The sequence below is a fragment of the Octopus sinensis genome, linkage group LG4, assembly GCF_006345805.1.
Source record: "Octopus sinensis linkage group LG4, ASM634580v1, whole genome shotgun sequence".
NCBI lineage: Eukaryota > Metazoa > Mollusca > Cephalopoda > Octopoda > Octopodidae > Octopus > Octopus sinensis.
Genome location: NC_043000.1, coordinates 82881091 through 82903565, shown reverse-complemented (window position 1 = coordinate 82903565; position 22475 = coordinate 82881091). Strand labels below are relative to the sequence as shown.

The following is a 22475-nucleotide window of genomic DNA, read 5'->3' as shown; positions in this document are numbered from 1 at the left end:
AAGTGGGAGTCCACGCCATGAGAAGACTAGGGAATTGCAACATGATTGCGCAACCTATTAAAAATAACGGCCAGATCTCTTTCAAATCACATCCTACCACTTAAAGATCATCACATCAGTTTAATAAAGACTGACTTGGGGCACAATAACAACAAAGCACCATACAGAAATAATTTGAACAGAATTTTGAGAACTGCATAAAAACACAAAGAAAGGGTCATGCTTAAAGCTTTGGATTCTAGCTCTTTTTGTGAGAAGCAAAAATTTTAATTCTTGCTAATTTTGGAAACACAAAATATTTGATACATGAAGGTATTTTAGAATGAAAGTTGGGTCATCAAGAGACGGAAAATTCGAAATTATCTACAGATGACTGAGCTAAAGAGGCCAAGTTTCATGAAAGAGATGACAAAGGACTACTGCAAGTGGCCACAGGTTACACTAGAGAAGACACCCCCTCCCTCCACCAAAGCAAGCCTAGCAGAACTGAGGTAAAAATAGGGTGGTGGTGACAGAGGTTGTGATGTATATCTATATTTGGAATCTCTCTCACTTCATGCTGAAGTCTCCACCTGCTTTCCTCCAACTCTTTTCATTACCTTCTCATCAACATCTTCCCAATCACTAAGCCACAGTGATAGGGGTGAGGATAAATGGTAAGTGGTTAAAAAGAAGGTATAAATTTAGAACTGGATCTGTCCATGTTCAACATCCTTAACACTGGCGATTATCCTTATTTATTGCTAAAAAATTTAAAAAAATTTTTCTTACTACTTAATATTCACAATCATTACTACTTACATTGCTGATTCTACATAGATTTACAAGAATTCAGTCAATTATGAATTATAAGTTGATACAACAATGCTCATATTGGTTCTTGTTTAGCCTAGGAGGTCAATTCTGGTACAGCAAACCTATGATGAAATCTATTCCAACCATGATCATCCATCCAGACTTTTATTTTAATTCTATCAAGAACTACATTGCCTGATGTCTTCTTTATTTTCCATACTTGCATTGGTTAGATGAATATATTGCAGCACTGCTTTATGGCCAGATTCTCTTCCTGTTAGCTAAACTTTACCTATTTTTCAGATACAATGTTTCTTCTGCATATCTTTAAAGGTATAGAGTCAGCAGACATTTTGTTAACAAGAAAAATGACATCACTACTTGCAACTTGGTAGTTTTTAAAGAAGCATAAATGTAAACAAATACACACACACAAACAGAATCCTTCCACCATTTCTTCACAAAAGTCACCCTATTCTTACTCGTGTAATATAGCAATTACTATTAATTGATAATAACTGTCTGAAGCACAGATAGGAACAAAACTGAAATATAAACATCTATAACTAGTTTATACTCACTTTGTCAGTGACACAAATGATGATTGGTTTACTCCTTTATAATAATTATTATTATTAAGATGGCAAGATGGCAGAATTGTTAACGTGCAAGACAGAATGCTTAGCAGCATTTCAACTGTCTTTACATTTTGAGTTCAAATCTCGCCAAGTTTGACTTTGCCTTTCTTCCTTTCTACAAATATTGAGGTCTATATAATCAACTAACCTCCACCAAAACGTCAGGTATATAGTAGAATGGATTGTCATTATTACCACTACTATAAAACTTATCTATAGCATGCAGACAGGTGGTTGGTGGATAGAGTCAACAATCTTCATTGATAATGCATTTTCCACAAACCCACCCTCATAAAAAAAAAAACTTTTACCTCCTGTGAGTCATTATTGCAGTTAAAAGGTAAGTGTTGAGGCAAACTAAGATACTATACAACAAAGGCTTAGTCTTTATTGCCACGTCAAGTTCTCACCATAGCCTTCTCTCACAAGCAAGTATCAATCAATAGTATGTGCCATGCTTTTGCTAACTGTTTTAGGTGCTCACATGAACTGCCACCCTTGACACAGAACATTCAGATGAGACAGCTGGAAGAGAGAATGCAGCCCCAGCTCTTGGCTGATATGCATTTCCAAGTAAGGTGATAGGGCAAAATACAACAATATCATCACAGTGATTTTTGGAGAAGTCATGTTATCACAATCAATTACTATTAATTGATAATGAAAAGCATCTGAAACACAAAATGTCTTGCTCAAGAACACAAGTTGCTTAGTCAAGAGATCAAACCCACAACCTTAAGATCATGAGCCAAACACGCTAACCACAAGGCCATACATCTACAATGAATAATAAACAATAGCTAACAAAGCTTGTATATGGATTCTATATTGCTGACTTTCACATGAAGTCAGTGGCTTCAATAGAAAACTAGTGGATTTTTTGAAGTTCATATCTACCAAAGAGATTGTGAAACAATCATAGTCATCATCTATTGACTACACTTTGCATCATGTATGGTGTCAAACATACCACATATTTCATTCCATCATTCAGTGTCCCTATGAGGGATCGGTTTCCAGATGATGACTTGAGTGCCTCTTTCAGGCAGTATTCAGAAAGCAGCAGGCATTTTCTTATTATCTTGTCAATCAATAGTAAACCTTCTGTATTATTGTTTCTCATTATAAAAGATCAATAACACAAATTATGGTTAATCTTTTCAAGACCAGGCCTGAGCAGGAACTTGTGTATTAATGGATCTTTATTACAGATAACCATATATACTAGGATATAGATTGTAATAGTATAGTTTTTTTTTTGTTCTTCTAAATGAGTATGAACTATAGTGAAACAATCTGAACTATATTTGTCTACTGTCACTTCAAATAGTGAAGATGATTCAAATATTTAACCATGTTGTTAGCATATTTCTGTTGAGAAATACAGCCTTTGTTTCAATTATTTCGAAAATTAAGAATTTTGCATAAAAAAAACTTCATCATTGTTAAAGGTAGAGTTTGGAATATAAATTAACATGAAATTTTAATGTAAGGTTTTAATTTAGCTCACTTTAAAACAGGAAGTTTGTATCATAGGGCAAAGACAATCTCAGGCAGGTTGTTATCAAAAGGGTTAAAGGAATGACCAGATGTATTGAATAAAAAACATCAATAAAGGTATTTTTATGAAGCAGTAATATAGCAATAATCATAAAATAATTTAGCAGTAAGAGAAGAACTAACTTTTCAAGAATGAGATCAGATCAGATATTCCAGCTGAGCAATAACTGGGTAAATCTCACTAGTATGAAAAGAGGCTGTAAGTGTTATAGGGATTGTATCAACTCTTTTATGAACAACTTATTGTATAACAGTTGTAGTTGAGTTACTAACTATAGTTGGTTCTATATCATAAACAAACAGATGACATTGAAAACAGTGATGTGGGGGTCTACCCACAGCTCTACTGTGTCAGATGTCTTAACACACTTTATGTTTGTTACACATCTTTTAATCATCATTTTAGCCATAGCTACCCTGATTTTAGCACAGAACATAGTTTAACTAGGTTTTAGGGTGTGAAGAAACATCATGACTCTCTTCATTTCAAAGACTCTAGAATGTTTACTTTCAGCAGATATACAGAAATCTCACACTGAATTACAGGCACTGAAGATTAAGAGGATAAAGTACTCTATGACTACTAGAACAGTAGCCTGTGGATCATACTTTAAATACTGTCTTAATCTTTCATATCTCAAAGGTTGATAAAATAATCAATAATAAAAGAACAGCTAACAGAAAATCCATTAAGTGTGATACAAAACTGAAAATAGTAATCAAAGGATTGCTACATTTATGAATGCCTATCTTTTACCATAAATTGCAAGCATCATTCTAAACTTGAAACATATTAGCAGGGGCTTAACATATATTAGGAACTGGAAATATTAGTCACTACTATCAATTATTGTAATTAGCTTATTGCATAAAATATTACAAAAAGTTTTTAAACTTATTTTATATTCCCATGAATTGTATAAGTTGGAGTGCCCATTTCTTTTCATCTCTAAGTTTTACAATGTAACATGTGAACATGAATTTTTAGGCTCCTGCAATACAACATAAGACAACATCTGTGTGTCTTTAATCTTAAGTCTTACAAAGCAACAATACTGAGTTGTCTTTTACCCCTTAGTCTTGTCATATGTGACTGTGTCTTTAATCCTAAATCTTAGAATGCAACACCTGGAATATGTCTTTAATCTTAAGTCTACAAAACATCATGTTAATGCCTGCATATCTTATGCCATTATTCCTGTTCTCACAGCTGAGTGAACTAATTCTAGACCCACTCCTACCACAAGGATCTTCCATATCCACCAACAACACCAGCTGCTAACACAAACTGGACATCATCTCTGAGATCTAGTACCAAACAGAAGTTCTATCTATGACCCCACCCACTGATTTTATGTAATTTGTCTCAAGATATAGATCCGGGGAAACTAAAATCTAATGTTATTTTCTGAAATAAATGGGTTGTTTTTTTCCCCCTCCTCCCTCTGCTTTAGCATGATAAGCTGAAACAAACCCATCCATGTCAGCAATAAAAAAAGACATGATGATGAAACCTGGTGTGTGTGTGTGTGTATCCTAACAAATATCCTTTTGTTTCAGTCATTTGACTGCAGCTATTCTGGAGCACCACCTTTAGTTGAACAAATTAACCCTAGTACTTATTCTATTGGTCTCTTTTGACAAAATGATAAGTTACGAGGGCTGTAAACACACCAACATCGGTTGTCAAGCAATGGTTGGGGAACAGAAACACACACATATATACGGCGGGCTTCTTTCAGTTTCCGTCTATCAAATCCACTCACAAGGCTGTTGTCAGCCCGAGGCTATAGTAGAAGACTCTTGCCCAAGGTGCCATACAGTGGGACTGAACCCAGAACCATGTGGTTTGTAAGCAAGCTACTTACCACACAGCCACTTCTGTGCCTATAAAACATCAAGAATTATTTTGACAATTATTCTATCTTACAGAAGTCAAATTTATCCCTCAACAAATTCCTATGTAAGTCTGTAGTTATAAATTTTGGGGCTGCAAATTCACAATAAAGAAAAGTTAGCTACTGCTGGACCATCAATAAGCTGATGAAGTTCTAACAAAATGAGCAGGATAGTCAACAGAAGAATGTGCAATGCACACTGCTACAATTGATAAACTGCTGCATGTTGGAATGCAGTATATTCTTTAGTATATCTTTAGCGCTTAACCTAGCTTGTTCATTTTTCATTCATTTTTCCATACTTACATGGGTCTCACACACATTACTGAGGTATTGTTTTACAGTTGGATGCCCTTCCTGCCATTAAACTTTACCTCTTTTTCAAGTAAATGGACAATCTATAAACAAGGAATGTCAAGAAACAACACTGTAGCTCAGCACTTTTCCATGTGTAGCATATACTGGAAATATTCACACAGACATATGCACATATCTGAGAAATGGAGCCATAGCAGAGGATGACACAGTGTTATTGAACATGAAACCATACAGCCGAGAAGTGAATTTCTTAACACATAGCCATGCCCATGCCTGCCTAATTCTATGATCAATGGAGTCTGCTCAATTGAGCTGACTTCAGACTTCCCAACAACGTGATAGAATGATTGCTGCATCTGTAGGTTTTAGAGTTAAATTGCCTCCTTATGGACTATAAGCCTACTGAAGAATAACTGACTGAAGCTATAAATTGAAACTGTGAAAATGCTTTGTACATCTATTTTAATAAAGTCAGAAATTTAGAGGATCTTTTTTCATGGCTAAGCCAAAAGTGAAAAGGTAGTAGCATCACATCCCTGACCCATTGTAGGGCCTATAAGTCTGGTGGAAGGAAGTTACAATATGATCAGTGACCTGCATGTTTACAAAATGGATGATAATTTAAGTTCATCATCCACCTGAATAACTACAACAGGTAGATTAGAAGAGTTCCAGTGACCTACTGACCACATGGCCAGCCAGGGTCACCTGTAAAACCAGTACCTTACTTCTATGGATCAGTAGCAGGTTTAATAACCCTTTAGTATTTAAACTAGCCATATCCAGCTCAAATCTACTTGTTTTATGTTCAAACCTGCCAGATCTGGCTTTTTACACTTACCCCACAAAGTCATTCTAAAAATAAACAATCACATCATTGAAATCTCAAAGCTATGAGATAATGCATGATTAATTCAAAGCAATGTGAATAAATATTAAATTTGACAGAGCAATCTGAATGCGAAAGGGAAGGGCACACATTTGTTAAAGGCACTGCCATAATTCATTTGCAGAACAAGAGAAAGAAAAATAACATGTAGCTGTTGTTCAGCCTCAGATTGATGTTAATTGAGCAGACAGATTAAAGGCATGGCAGTCATGACTACTACATCATATTTTTTTTTTGTTTTGTCTGTTTTTGTTACAATGCATCCATGAGTTTATATTTTCTGTTTCCACTTTTTAAGATGGTAGAGATGATTTAGAGAGATTTAGTTAGTATTTTTAGCAGGCTGAGCAACTTCATGTCGTCTTTCTAGCTAGCTAAAAGAAGTTCCTAATTAATGTAATAATTTATTTCTACAATTAAAAAAAGAAAAAGAAAAAAGTTACTTCATTATCTGGAGGAAAAGACAGAAATAAAGTGAAATAGAAAACCCCAGAAAACATCTCAGATATTTAATACAGATATCTAAGAATCAATCTTAAATGAAGCAGAGGTATTGATTTGAGAGGAAGTATTATCTGATTTTAGATCAGCATTCAATTAAAAACAAACCAACAAATTTGTTTATAATTATAAATATACTGGGTTTTACTTTACTGTTCAAACGGATAAAGATTTCAGCCAAAGATAATTGATTGTAAACTACAGTCAACTGTAGATGGGCCAGACAACAATGTTCACAAGCTATCTCCCAGTGTTAAGCACAATGCAGAAAAAGTATGTGTGTGTGTATATTTATATATATATATTCTTTTATCCATTTACTTATTTGTCATTTGACTGTGGCCATGCTGGAGCACTGCCTTGAAGGGTTTTAGCTGAACAAATCAAGCACTGTACTCATTTTCTTAAGCCCAGTACTTATTCTATTGGTCTCTTTTACTGAACCGCTAAGTTACAGGGGCATTGGTTGTCAAGCAGTGAAGGGAAGACAAACACACACATATATATGACAGACTTCTTTCAATTTCTGTCAACCAAATCCACTCACAAGGATTTGGTCAGCCCAAGGATATAGCAGAAAACACTCACCCAAGTTCCCATGCAGTAGGACTGAACCTGAAACCATGTGGTTAGGAGCCCAAGCATGGCCACACCCTCTCGGTCGAAATGTATAAAACAATAAAAGACTATATATACGTATATAAATTAATATATATATATATATATAATATTACATAATCTACACAGGTACACAGGCAAGGAGTTCAAAAAAAGTACTTGATGCTGAGGGGTGAGGGTTGTTTATGTTATTGCAGTTGTCACCTCACATTTAGATATACTAATTTCAGGTTCCTATTCAATCAGGCTAAATATAAAGTGAACTTCATATCCAGTTGGACAATCATTCATATCTGCTCTAGTACTTATCGTAACAGAATATATTTGTTAAAATACTAAGTTAATAGTTTGAAGCATCATTCCTTTTACAACTAGGTGTGTTAAAATACACAAACACAGATACATAGAGACGTATGATAGGTTTTTGAAGAGTTTCTGTAAACACAACTACATCCACAGGATACTGATCAACCCAAGACTTCAATATAAGAAGCGATATCAGACTATAACTTTTAATCACACATGCATACCTGCAAATCATAAATATATACAAAGTGCAGGCACAGCTGAGTAAATAAATTTGCTTTTCTTCAACTACATGGTCTTGGGTTGTGTTCCATTGTGCAGTACCTTGAACAAGTGCTTTCCTCCATAGCACCCAAATGACCAATACCTTGCAAGTGAATTTAGTAGATGGAAGCTGTGCAAAAGCTCTTCAATTATATATATAGGGATGGGTGTGTGGTTAAGAAATTGAAACCATGTTGTGCGTGTCTGTGTGTGCATCATGACTGTGCTTTGCTGTTTGACCATTGGTGTAGGTTTGTTTAAATTCTGTCACTTTGCCATCTCATATAAAAATATTCTATAAGTACCAAACTTAAAATAAAAAATAAGTACTATGGCTGAGTTAATTGGTTTAAAATCCATTAAGTCTGTGTACCAACTGATGATTCAATCCATCACTCAGAGTTTCTGTAGGGGGACAAAAGGTTCACCTTTTTGTCATTTGAAACATTATACAATATGAGAAATTGGCAAGTGGTAGAGTGACTCTAGTTTCAAATGAATGAATAAAAGTCTTTTACATATACTTACTACTTTTTCTCCCATAATATATTATGTATACCCAAATGTGAATATATTTTATATTATGGTACAAAGATATATATGTAACTACATATATATATATATACACACACACGCGCACATATATATATTGGAGACCCGCTTCAGTCATGAATGACCAAGGGACTGCACCTAGAAAGTTACTTTCCGTGGCACAAGTCCGGGCAAGGTTGTTTGTGGAAGGCCAGCAGTCGCCCATGCATACCAGCCTCCCCTCTCCACACTACTGATGTAATCCAAGGGAAAGGCAAAGGCCAATACAGCTTGGCACCAGTGATGTCGCAACTCATTTCTACAACTGAGTTAACTGGAGCAACGTGAAATATAGAGTCTTGCTCACGAACACAACACACAGCCCGGCCCAGGAATTGAACTCACAACCTCACAATCATAAGCGTGATGCTCTAACCACTGAGCCATGCGCCTTCATACCACGCACACACACGATGTTAGGAAAGGCAGCCATCCATAGAAACTATGCCACATCAGACAGGAACCTGATGCAGCCCTCTGGCTTTCCAGTTCCCTCTCAAACCGTTTAACCCATGTCAGCATGGAATATGGCTGTTAAATGATTATGATGATGAAATAGATCAACAAACGGATAGATATATATTATGGTACAACGATAAACAAATGTGTTTATATTCTATGGCTGTTTGTCATATGTAATTTAATTAAGATAGCATGAAGGCGCATGGCTTAGTGGTTAGGGCATTCGGCCCATGATTGTAAGGTTGTGACTTCAATTCCCGGCAACACGTCGTGTCCTTTATTTTCACGTTGCTCCAGTCCACTTAGCTGGCAAAAATGAGTAGTACCTGTATTTCAAAGGGCTGGACTTTCCACACTGTGTGTCACACTGAATCTCCCTGAGAACTATGTTAAGGGTACATGTGTCTGTGGAGTGCTCAGCCACTTGCACATTAATTTCACAAGCTAACTTTTCCATTGATAGTATCAGCTGGGACCCTCGTCGTCATAACTGACGGAGTACTCCTAATTAAGATAGCACAAATTCTTTACGTCTAGAAATATAAACCCAATTAATACACACACACGCACACTTACATAAAAGTTTGCTTTCCTATAAGAATAAATGTAATATTTATTATTTTTTAATACTCTCATCAGGTTTCCTTGTCACTACATTAATAGCAGTTTTCATGGTGTTCATGTTAAATGTGTAACAATAATAACTACAAAAACTAAAAGAAGTAGTAAGTAACTCACCAGTTTTGTAAATTTTAATCAATTCATCAGCTACTTTCTTATCGATTCCATGATCGATTAATTTTTGATAATCGTCAGAGTGACCATTCTCCATGGTTTCTGTAGATTCTTCAGCTTCGTCCTCAGCTAAAAGTTGATCTTCCAATGATGGATCTACTTCTTCCTGTCCATTTTCAGCCATCTAATATTTAACAAGAGAAAAGAAGAGAGAAAGAAAAAAACAACAACAAATCAATACAGTCTGCAAAACAACCTAATAACAAAAACAGAATACATATTGAAACATCATCATATTCTCTGCTATCCACAATACTTTTTACAGGCACTGGGCCAAAATTTAGTCAATTAAATCAACCCCAGTACTTGACTGATACTTTATCTGATGCTGGAAGGATGAGAAGTAGTTGAATAATGAGGACTTCTGTCATAGGCAAAAGGCAACACATTCATAGGGAGGGCTTTGTTGATGAGATTTTATGTCAGTACTTGGCTGATACACATTTGATCAAATCCAAAGAAAGAGGACAAGTCTATTTCCAGAGAGATTTTAACTCAGAACAAAAAGGAATGCAACTAAACACAAGATGATAATAATGCTTAAGGAGGAATAGGAGAAATGGTGACTCTCATGCCTTTCCTAGTAAAAAAGAAGCTATTCTTACACAAGCATGAAGCATGTCAAGACAGTATGAAAAATATTATGATGCTTTGGAATTATTAAATAGTAAGAGGCATGTTTGGGAGTATGTATAACAATGGTCTTTTAATTAGCTCTTATTAGAAATTATTGAGTAGACTTTTCACTCATCACTGTGAGACAGTGATAACAAGGTGAGGTTAATAGTGTTGAAGCATGACACAGGAAGAGAGAAACACAGGGGACAATTTTTTTTCAATTTGGTAAAGAGGTAACAGCCCTTTTAGACACAGGCACACTTACAAGATCCCAGGCAAACAGATGAAAAGTTGGTGGTTTTACAAAGTTGTCTACACTGTACTGTGTCTTCAGTTATAATCAGGCCAATGAGTCAATAAAAAAGAGTACAATTCAGTGAAATTCCCTTTGGGATGTCCAAAGCTTGAAGTGGGATAGCCACCAAACTGACTTACTCTAAAAAGACAAATTCTTTAGTAGTATTCCTATATGGTACTATGCTGTGGTACTCACCAGGTTAAGTGTAGTAATAAGAAAGTAAAGTACACTATTCAGTTAGCAGGGTGTGATTTACTGTCCAGTGGTAAAAGAATAAAAAATAAGCAAAAAAAAACATAGGAAACAGTTTAAGAAGTTGAGGGAGGAAGAAAGAGGAATAGTTTTGGTTCTAAGTACAATAACCTCATCAAACATTTGAAGAAATCATCAGCTGGCACATACAAAGAAACTTTCAGCACTTGTTGGCATTTTTGCTATTTTCAGACCTACCACATATAATTACAAACACACCTTAACTAAAATTAGCTTAAGAAACAGTGGTAACCAAAAACAGCATCTACCAAAATGATGTAACCTTGGCACCAGTATTTCTTATCTTAGCACATATCCAAATTATTTTGGTGACATCATTACTTTTGCCATTCTGTCACGCACAAATATAATTCTCCTCTGTATGTAGGAATTTAACTTTTAAGTTCTACAAATACATACCAAAGAGAAAATTCTAAAACAGCAATAATTATTACTTTAAAATGCAGAGAGAAAATCAACATGTCAGAGACAGTGAAAAAGAGAGGATCCTGAGAAAAAGAGGAAAAAAATGAGATTTTCATCCTCCAATTTACTTATCTACATTTTTTCATCTTTTATTTAAACAATTCTTTTTACTTTGCTGAAACTCAACCTTCAGTATTGGCAAAAGCATAATACATTAAAACACTTTTTAAATTTTTCTTTAGCAACTTTTAGTTCACTGTTGGAAACTATCTGGATTAAATCTCCAGTTTCCCTATTTTTCTTGCAGGTACTTAGGCTGTGCATCACCAGCTAGGAAAAGCTTACTCTGACTAAAACCCTGACATATAAAATATAAGTTTCTTTATTTCTACATACATCTACACAAACACCACTGAGTGACAAAAAATCAAATGTAGAACAGACGAACTCATTTGAGAAAAGGTTTGAAAATATGACACTAAATATAACGATAATAATTGTCACATCATCATCTTGACTAAAATAATCAAATCACACAATATCCCAAAAAATAAATGCTTAACCCTACATTGGCCGTAATCCGGCAGACATATGATCAAAGGCATCCCAACCATGACTATCTGACCTTTTTTCAAACACTGTCTATTAAGGACTAGTGTCCTTTCAAAAGAACAGGATGTAATTTGAAGTAGATATTGTTGATTTTTCTAATAGGCTGGGCAACAATAACACTTTGTGGTTAAGTCCAAGTTATGGATCTTTTTTTTTAAAGCTGACTGGCTGAATGGTTAAAAATTGAGACTACTTTTTCACACATCATGAGTTCAAAGCTGATAAAAATATACAAGGGTGCATAACACTTCATTCCGCTTAAGTTTACTTAGGGTGTTACATTCATTCGGGAAGGCTACATGCAACAACAGAAAGTGTCCTTTTCAAAAGATTTATTTCTCATACATTTTAATGCTGTGAAACTACAACTAGACACCCTGTATTTATATTTACATAACCTTCTACTGGGAAAATACCTCCCTACCACCAACCCTCCTTTTCTTAACATTCCCCAAGCAAGGATATGCATATATACCACGAAAAGAACATTTGTCTTAATACATATTTTCATTATTTTCCTTGTTTCACTTATTGGAATATGACGATAGTAATACAAGAGTAAATCATAATGACACCAGTTCTTTGTAACCGGATACTGATTTTATTGAACAAGGAAGGAAAAAAACGGCTAAGTTGACCTCGGTGGGATTTCGACTCAGAATGTAGAGACATACTTTTGTTTTAAACACAACTAAACCACGGCCAATGGATTTATAAGTAACATAAATATACATCCAGATATGTAGGAGACATATGCACACACACATACACATTTAAAAACAATAATTTTGTCTTGAAAACATATGGAGGCATTTGCTACCTCCCCAACCAGACGAAAACAAAATACATACACACAAAGGTGTAAGACCTAATGGAAAAAAGAAAAGAAAAAAAATAGCAGGGTATCTTTTAGGGTGGCGTAATCGATAGACAAATCAAAAGTAGGTCACAGAGGTGGGCGAATGGAACTGTCATGACATTGAGTAATTAAGAAATAACAAGTCATAACAAAAAGCTATTTATAATCTTTGACGATCGCTTAAAATTATTACTAATAGATTTTCCCCTTTTCTTTGTTTTTTTTTTTTTTCTCTCTCTCTCCGATTAAGAGACAATTGAATTCACTTACAATTTATTTCTCAGTATACTCATTCAGTACATCTCCCCACTTCGGTTAGCTTAAGATTTGCCTATATACTTAGAAGGAGAAGGGGTTAATTATACAAGATACAAAGTGGTTGGGGATTACAAACTTCATATGCATTGTTGAGTATACAGAGATAATTTTCTTCCTTGATTTCAATCTATGAACCGAGGCCATGGTGGAGCACTGCCTTCAAGAGTTTTCAGCAAATTAAATCGATTCAAATACTCAGTCTGTTATTTATTTTACCGTTCTGCATGTCTCTCTCTATCTCTCTTTATATATATATATATATACACACACACACATAAATATACAAATATATATGTACGTATGTATACACACACCCTATAAATTCACACGTATACATATGAATAATAGGAACCAACAAACCTTTACGTGGTCGATTGACCAGCTAGAATTAACAGCTAACAAATTTCCATTAAATCACAGTCCACTGAAAAGACACTGCAGTCCTGGATGTGCAAGAACACAAAATGGTCACAGCTGGAACACTTTGATATCACAGTTCTGTTTCGACCAGAGGCGATCTGAGGCCTAATAAAACCATACCTGTGCACGTATAGACACACTATATATGAATGTATATATATATATATTATATATATATATATGCACGCACACAGCTACACTTCAACACACAAGCAAATCCTCATACAAAGCATGTAAAAATAGCAGCAGCTACATAAAGTTGCAACTATGTAACTGACAATTTAGCAACGAAAAATACACGTGCGTTCGAGTGTGTGTGTATGCGAAGAGAGGGAGAGAGAGATAGGAAGAGAGTGCATACTATGATACAATGTACAAGCCAATGGCGGTACTGACCCAATTGTAGCAGTTGCACATTTCTTCTAACTCTGCCATCTCTCTGTATATCAATGCCCTACCACCCCAACTTCGACGCCATCCCGCTATATTCAAATCAAGCCAGACATTTTGTCTTCTTCAGTTTCGTTATTTCTGATGTCACGTTTCCCGCCATCATTATATATATATAAGGTAGATAGATAGATGAATATAATATGCATACACACACAAACATATATAGTGTGGGTGTTACTTTCACTTCAGTATATGTACATATGCCTAACACTAAAAACAACTTCCATATTTCTATAATGCTCATTAGAAAATAAAAAGAACACAAACATACTTGTATGTGTGTGTGCTCGGCAAGATACAACTGCAATGAGATAAGAAAAATTAATAACCCTCTTAAAAATATAATATAAACTATCTTCTTTCCTATCTATTGGATCCGATCAATATCAAATAACAAGCGAGCACCTCCCATAAATCCATTCCTGTACAAACACCAAGAAAATTAATACACACTTCCCGATGACTGTGTATGTATGTTTGTCTGAGCCATCACGGTCAAGGCCTTCCGAGTTGAATGTCCTGTCTTTCGCGCGTGCGCATGTATGTATACACACATATTTATTAAGCTAAATCATTTCAAAAATAGCATGAGAAACAACGAGAGCTTCTACGAAGTCGCTCGATCCGTTAGAAATCTCTCAAATCACCATGCAGTTTTTAAAAAGGATTTATTGTATAATAAAGAGTCCTTCACAAATGGAATACTTTTGTCCAGATAGATCTGCTCGATTAAAGCTGACCAGGGACTAAACAACTAAAGGAAGTTATAGTAGTTTTACTTATTCTAAAATAGAGAAAAATATAAAATATAGATTTCATACATTTGAAAACGGAATTCAAGAGCTAGTAGGGCAGAGGTGGGGGGAGGGGTATAGTTGATCTCAAACAACTAACAAATCTTTAATCTATGAAAGCACGTGTGTGTACCGAGTTTATCTTAGTTATGAAGAAACAGGTTAAGTTTCTAAACCTGGTCCACTCGATCGATTCAACGTCTTCATCACCCTACGCCACACCCAGGCATTTGAATACCAAAGATTATATTAGATAATCCATGTGTGCTTCCATTTTTAAGACGGTAGGTTTAAATTAAAATTTAGTTGCTATTTCTACCAGGTTCAGCGTGTATCAAGAGAAAACAAGTTATTCGTTTAACCCTCAAAGTTTTTATGTCCTTCTAAAAAGCAATAAATGCGGTCTTTGACTTTGTTTTAAGCATCGAAGATTCGGAAATTACAAATTGTATATATTTAAATTTTTTAAATCAGAAACTTGTCACAGTTAAGCAAGCAATTTACATGATCGAAAGGTTTGAAAGTTCGCTTAACAATCGCGCAGATGTGGGCCTTATCAACACACTGTACCAAGATGATTCTACTCGAAAATAGTTACATTAAGGATACATGTGCCTATAGAATGTTCAACCACCTCCACGCCAATTCAGCGAGCAGGTAATCCAGTTAAATGAAACCGATGGAGATCCCTTTACAAAGATTTTGTGTGTATTTGAAAACATTTGCTGTTTAACGATTAGAAAATATAAACGCTGCTGTTTCAGTTTCACTTTAAGACGAAAATGTAACCCCATATTTACACGCATCAAATACAAACTAGATATATTTGTATACGATTCAAATACAAAAATACATACCACAGCTTAAATACTTCCTCATCTTAATTAGTGTCTGACTGAAATAATAACAACAGTTCGCAGATATTGAATCTCAAATGTTCAAAACAACAATAACCCGAAGATTTAAGGAGAAAAAAATCGGAAAAAGTTGACACGATCGGTGAAAGAAATTCGAAGATGCAACCCCATTGAATATAGGCCCAACTTTAGGTGGAATGGTAGTATGATTAATAGTTTTCCAATAAGAACAATCAATCAAATCATTTCTAGTAGTTGACTGGAACTAACCAATATTATCCAATGACAGTTCAAACCATGTTTTCTATTTTAGTTACAAGAGCCTCGATCCGTTAGAAATCTCTCAAATCACCATGCAGTTTTTAAAAAGGATTTATTGTATAACATAGAGTCCCTCACAAATGGAATACTTTTGTCCAGACAGGTCTGTTCGATTAAAGCTGACTTAGGGCTAAACAACTACAGGAAGAAAGTTACGACTTAACCCCAACACAAATTTGTAAGAGACAATATCACAGTATATCACCGTAATCAACGACGATGGAGAGACGAGAGGCTAAACAGAAACCCTGATTTATGGTGATTTACACTACTTCAGTTATTTAAAAAAAATAGCGAATTTAGTACAATAACTGCCATTATGAAGCTGTTGGTGTTTGGAACATCAATTAATATGAAATTTGATGGAAGGTTTAACTTAGATTACTTTAAAAGATGTTTTGTATCAGGTAATCCAAAGCAGGTGGCATTAGTTATAAAGCGCTCACATTGCGTTTCAAAGACCCAAGCTTGCCCCGATCTATGGATAAAAAATGTTCTAGTTGTGACCACCCAGTGTTTCTGTATATCTATATCTAGAGTTCAATGTTACCCTTCCTTTAAGGGTTACCAGATGGGACTAAACTAGCGGATCACACTACTTATTTTTTCCGTTTCTTTGCCTTATAATAAATTAGGGATATTTGCTACCTCTAGCATTTAAAGATAAGAATCTATTAAACATCATATTAAATTTAAAAAAGAAATTAGAACCCATCAGCATGATTACAGTTTGGTGCCCAACTGCGATTCATAACTTTCTGAACAATATCTAACGAAATTTGTCAGAGATGGATTTTCGAGATTGCAGCTTAGGATTATTTTGATTAAATTTTGAAAAAAATATAATTGTACAGGTGTTTTGGATTACCCCACCCCCCCACGACCAACTCTCCAAAACCTATTTCGGTAGAATGTCATATTTAAAGGTCGAGGAATAATACAAAACTCCAAAAGCATTTTTTTTTCATGTTACCGCAATAATTGTAATCTACGTTCCCAAAAGAAGTGAGATTTCATTAAAAATATGCATTTTTTAGAAAGTTACGAGTAAACAAATTCAAAGAGAACTGGGGCACCAAACTGAAATTATGACGAACCGAACAAATAAATCCTTGTAGTCTTTAAGTTACATTTTGGGCTACTCTTTATGAAAACAACCTATCAACCTGGCTTCCTTCTTTTTTATTTCACAGAAAGGTGATTGAGGAGATTTGTGAGCTATTTCAGATCGAGATTTGGCTTTGTTGGCAAAGTAGTAGTAGTTAAAACCAACTGAATAAATGTGGTGAAGACAAGATAAGAGACGAGAAGCAAGTCGAAGAATGAGGTCACTGTATTTTAGCGGCAAGAGCAATGAGTACACCTTACACAATATATCGCCGGTGGTGGTAGGCAGTAAGATAGTTATTAACCGAGAAGAATGTGGGAGATGGTGGTTGGGTCTTGCGTGAGTTTAAGGAAACTTCACTAAAATTAGAATGTTGAAGGAGTTGGGTGAGGTAGGTAAAAGACATGAGAATTAGTATATCATCACTATTACCTCTACAAGCACAAGAGAGCAACGGCCTCTAAGTAGTGTATCGACCTGTTAGAAATACTGATTCTCGATTAAAGAACATTCACCCTACAGTTTTAAGAAGAAAGGAACATAGTGGATAATGAAATACCAAAGATGGTGGTGATCTTGGCTAGAAAACTTATGATCAAAAGCCTGCTCAGTTAGAACTGGGCTAGGGCTACAACTTTACCAACAGAAACGTTAAAGACATTTTGCCGCCACAAAACTTCCGGGTCGACACACACGCACACATACATAAATATCCATCAATATCTAATGAAAAAAAAACCTAGTGTTTTAAGATACGGAGATATATGTTTGTTTATATTTGTGAGTGCACACACACTCACATTATATATATATATTATATATATATATATTATATATATATATATATATATATATATTGCCTCTCTTCTCTTCGTGAGTAAATTCTCCTTACTCTGAAAGCAACTGTGGGTATATATATATATATATATATATATATATATATGCATTCATATATTGATGTATGTGTGTCTTTACAAATATGTATTTAAAGCCATATTGTTTTAAAAGCTAAATATTTCTTTCTTGTAGGAGAAAATGGCAGAAGAGAAAGAAGTATGGATCTTCGTTGAATTCTGAGGACAATAGTGTACATAGAGCAATATAAATAGAGTAAATATAGCTAGAAACATAGATAACTCGATCGAAATATAGGCATAATAAACTAGATAGATTAATAGCTAGACAAATATAGTTAGATCTAAATACAAACAAGTAGGGAGTTAGCCAGTTGGATCGATAGGTGGTTTGCTAGCTGAATCGTTAGAATGATAACCAATTGGATCGATAAACAGCCCGATCAATAGGTAGATACAACGACAACGAAAAAAATATAGCTAAAAAATGAAAAGGCGGGAGATATATAAACAATGTTGATCGTTTAGAAGTAGGAAGATATTGGAGAGGCATCGAGTGCTTAACTGATGATGACTGAACGAGAAAATTTGGAGGAAAATTTGAAATTACTGGAACAGAGGGTGACTGACTAGATGCGATAAGTAGGAGAGAAAGACCCCTAGTCTATCTGTGATTACAGAGAATAATTCATCTCATTGTACTAACATAAATACATATAATCTCCATGTCTAATTAAATTATTAAGTTCAATAGCAAAGGCTAATACACACACTACACAAATAAATTCGTATCAAATTTGTGAAATATAATCTCATTAGTGACCAAATCAAAGGTTATATATATATGCATACGATCTTATTTTAAGTTATCGAGATCGGTAAAAAAAAAAAAAACGGAGGGACACGAGGAAGAGATACGATGTACGAAGAAAATACGTTAATTTAGCCGGTCATTTGATAGAGATTCAAAACATACATTGTATATATATATATATATAAAATATAAAATCGAATATTGCATCGTGGTGTAATACATAGGTTTACGAGAATCCAAAGTGACTGATGTTTACTATCGATATATATATGCGTGTGTGTATGTTTATACTATACATGTATATACTAATATATAAATTAATGAATTAAAATTGTAATTAGTATAGCATTAGCACGTACCTTTCAATTAGGGGGTTTAACAGCTATTTTGGTAAATAAACGAAGGGGGGTGACCCCAAAAACTGAAGACGCGAAATAAAGAGAGGACAGAGAAAGAGAGAGGGAGAGAGAGAGAAGACACAGGAAATAGATATGTATAAGCGCGTGTGTGTGTATGTATGTGTATATATAATTATATTTATATATACATATATATATAAATATATATATATATATGTATATATAAATGTTTTCAAACAACGACCGTCTCCTCTCTTTCGTAATGATGAGGTTCAGGCATGCGCACTACCGCATGGATACGGGTCTTTCAAATGTAATGACATGGGCGATTTAGCCACGAACCGAAGTAGTTTTTCTTTTTTTTTTTCTGGACACCAGAATACACACACACAAAGGCACATACATACACACACATACCACACATTTAAATATATGGATACATATATGTAATTATGTCTATAGATATATCAATCCTGTACACAAATATATATACATACGTACATGTGTTTTTTAATACAGACATAAGGTCACAGCTTTTCTTAGAAGCATGATAGTATGCAATATTCGATTATATCGATTCCCACACTTCCCTTATCTCCAACGACTCTCTATTTTATATTTTATCACTAGTCCTTCCCATTTCTGAAAGAATGAAATGCAAAATCAAACCTTGGCGGGAATCGAACTCAGAGAGCAAAGGGAGACAACTTGATAACAAAATAGATAAGGCAAGGCCATAAATAATACTCTTATAAACATGCAGCTAGTTAGTGACTGATACTTTTTTATCGACCCCGGAATGTTGACTGTCGATGTCAATCTCAACGGATTTGAACACAGACCGTAAATTGATGTAATTAAATACGGTAATCTTGCTGAATGCATATGTAATCAAAACGTCCTTGACCTCTCATACAAAACGGAAGTGACGTAACGTGAAACAAAATTGAGCGAAGGAAAATCAAATACTAACATGTTACAAATTTTAAAATTCTCAAAAAAAACAACAGATCTTAGTTCAAAAAGTTAATAATCAGTCATCTGTTAGCATTAGTATATCTCTTTAGTTGTTTTTGGTAGATTCACGTATCTCGAAGTATACTGTGTAGCAGATTGTATAGTTCTCCATTTAAAAATCTATAAATAACACGCAGGTATTGCAGTATTTGTTGACTGTAAAGAAACAGTAGACTAGGTTAAATAATACGATTAACATTTGAAAGCAAAACAAAAATAGTGGCGACAACAAGATATTTGAATGTAGCGCCATATCACTTCAGCAAGCTATTTTGGAGAAGTTTTTTCGGCGCATTGTGAACAGACGCTTTATTCTTATTGATAATCTCGTTTTTGTTTTTGTAATGCGTTCATTTATTTCCTGTCGCCTTCGTTTTGTACTGGTTGTCAAGAACATTCTGATTACTAAACACATTTAACAACTTTGCCCTAAATACTACCAAGCCTAAAATAATAGCGCAAGTTGATTCATGACCTCAGTACTCGACGGGTACTTACTTTTATCGACCCGTGAAATCTGAAAAGCAACATCATTTTTAGCGAATTTTGAATTCATACTCAACATAATATACCTACCGGTTTACCGATCATGGGGTACATCAGTAATTTCATTATTTAACGATAAAACTGATCATTGTTGTTGTTTAATATAAGTCAGCTTTAATTGAGTCGAAATAGGACAAAAGTTTTCCGGCTACGACCTCCTCATTTTCTTTGTAGAAATAGTGTATTTACTGACTGTATATTATTGGTTCCATATTGGCCCTACTCTAGCATAAACGTTGTCACACAGTTTTAGGAATATTGTCATGGATAATTCTTTGCGTATCTGAGGTATCACCGGTGACTCCCGCGATACAGAATGAATATAATATTCGTTCTGTATCGCAGGAATAACTTGTGTTACTCATGCTATAAATCAATGTAGTAATTTATATTATAAGCTAGAACATATATTGGTTAATTTTTTTTTATAGCAAAAAAAAAAACGCTGGTGCAAAAGAAAATATGCTCGAAAAAGGGCTTGGTAAGCAAATCGTCACTAATATATGACTGGTGCTTATTAGATTGACTATGGGATATTTTGATGATGATGATGATGATGATGATGATCTCTAGAATTAAGAAAAATAAAAATTGGATACAGCTTTGGAAAGGACAGGAGATAGTCAACTATTTGCTATTAATGCATGATCTAAAAGTTGTTAATCCAGTAAGAGTGAGAAAGAATTTGAGATCTTTGCCGATACCGCGAGAGTGTTTTGCAATGACATCAGAAAGGAACTTGCTTTTTTTCAGCGTGGACACCTTGTGACGAAGAAAAGGAAATATCATAAGAAGTGATGGATTAAATCTACCGAAAGCGGAGAAGATAGGGATGATAAATATAAATATTTGAGTCTGGCAAAGCTGATGGTATGAGGGATAGACAGGAAAAGAATATTTTCGAAGAATAAAGAGAATACTAAATCCAATCTCAATGACAAATGCTAGAACATAAATACTAGAACATAAAGTCAAAGTGTATATCCACCATCACGCACAGCACCAGAATAATCAAATGGACAAAAGATGGTCTTGAGAATGTTGTGGAAAAACAAGGAAATTTCTGACAATCTACAGGTTCTCGCATCCACAGAGAGGTAATAGGTTGTATTTCAACAAAAAAAAAAAAAAAGTGAACTGTTAAGTCTAGAAAACTGCGTGGAAGTAGAGATAGAAAGTCTAGCGAAGTACGTTACTGACAATGAAGAGACCCTTTTGGTAGCAGTATGAAGAGAGAATAAAAGTAAAGTTCTTGGAGCGGGAAAGCAATGAAAAGTTTACACAGGAGTTTTTTTGTTTTTTTTTGCTTTATATTTTTTTAATACTGATGGATATCGAGAGCAGAAGTCAGTTATGGAATTCTGACGACGATAACCACCTATTAAGTAAGAAAGACATCTCAGTTGAACGTAGAATATGAGATGAGGCTGTTGCGCATAGTCTCCGAATATGAACTGCTTGCTCAGCAGGACTATAAGAACTGGAGGCATGGCAAGGTTGCAACAATCATACATTGGCAAATCTGTAAAACATGCGAATGGAATGGTTAGTTCCTGGACCCTTAACCAAAAATCAAAATCTTAACCTAAATTTTTCTATAAGCCTATTCCCTTTCTTTAAGCCTCTTTCCTACTTAAACATTTATGAGAGTCAACTGCTATACTCTGTATAAATTAGATAAGCTAAATCCTTTTCCTCTACATCTTAGATGTAATGTACAATAGTTTAACGCAGGTACACACATTCACTTTCTTTGTTCTCCCGACTTACTTTCAGCTTTTGGACATTTATAGATTCGAACCGTCTCCGGATATCTTCGAACAGTTCATTTTCACGCTTAGACGTTGCACGTTTATCTCTTTCTAGTACCTACATTTGACATGAACATTTCCTCAAACGTTGTACGAGCCTTTT

The 22475-nt window shown here is 34.7% G+C and overlaps 1 protein-coding gene across 3 annotated transcripts in view; it reads right to left on the bottom strand.

The window, feature by feature from the left end:
* The window catches only part of LOC115210814 (heterogeneous nuclear ribonucleoprotein R), a 51106-nt gene extending 31829 nt beyond the window's left edge, over positions 1–19277 (bottom strand). The window contains exons 1-2 of one of the 3 annotated variants that reach the window (XM_029779560.2): positions 18999–19277; positions 9579–9759 (exon numbers count right to left, since the gene is read on the bottom strand). In XM_029779560.2, the coding sequence (XP_029635420.1) occupies positions 9579–9759 (181 nt within the window). In that variant the 5' untranslated portion in view covers positions 18999–19277. Of the gene's footprint in view, positions 1–9578; positions 9760–10518; positions 10539–13378; positions 13584–18998 lie in introns of those variants that run through there. The other 2 variants (XM_029779561.2, XM_036502204.1) reach the window with 2 other exon arrangements.
* Between the last annotated feature and the right edge of the window lie 3198 nt (positions 19278–22475).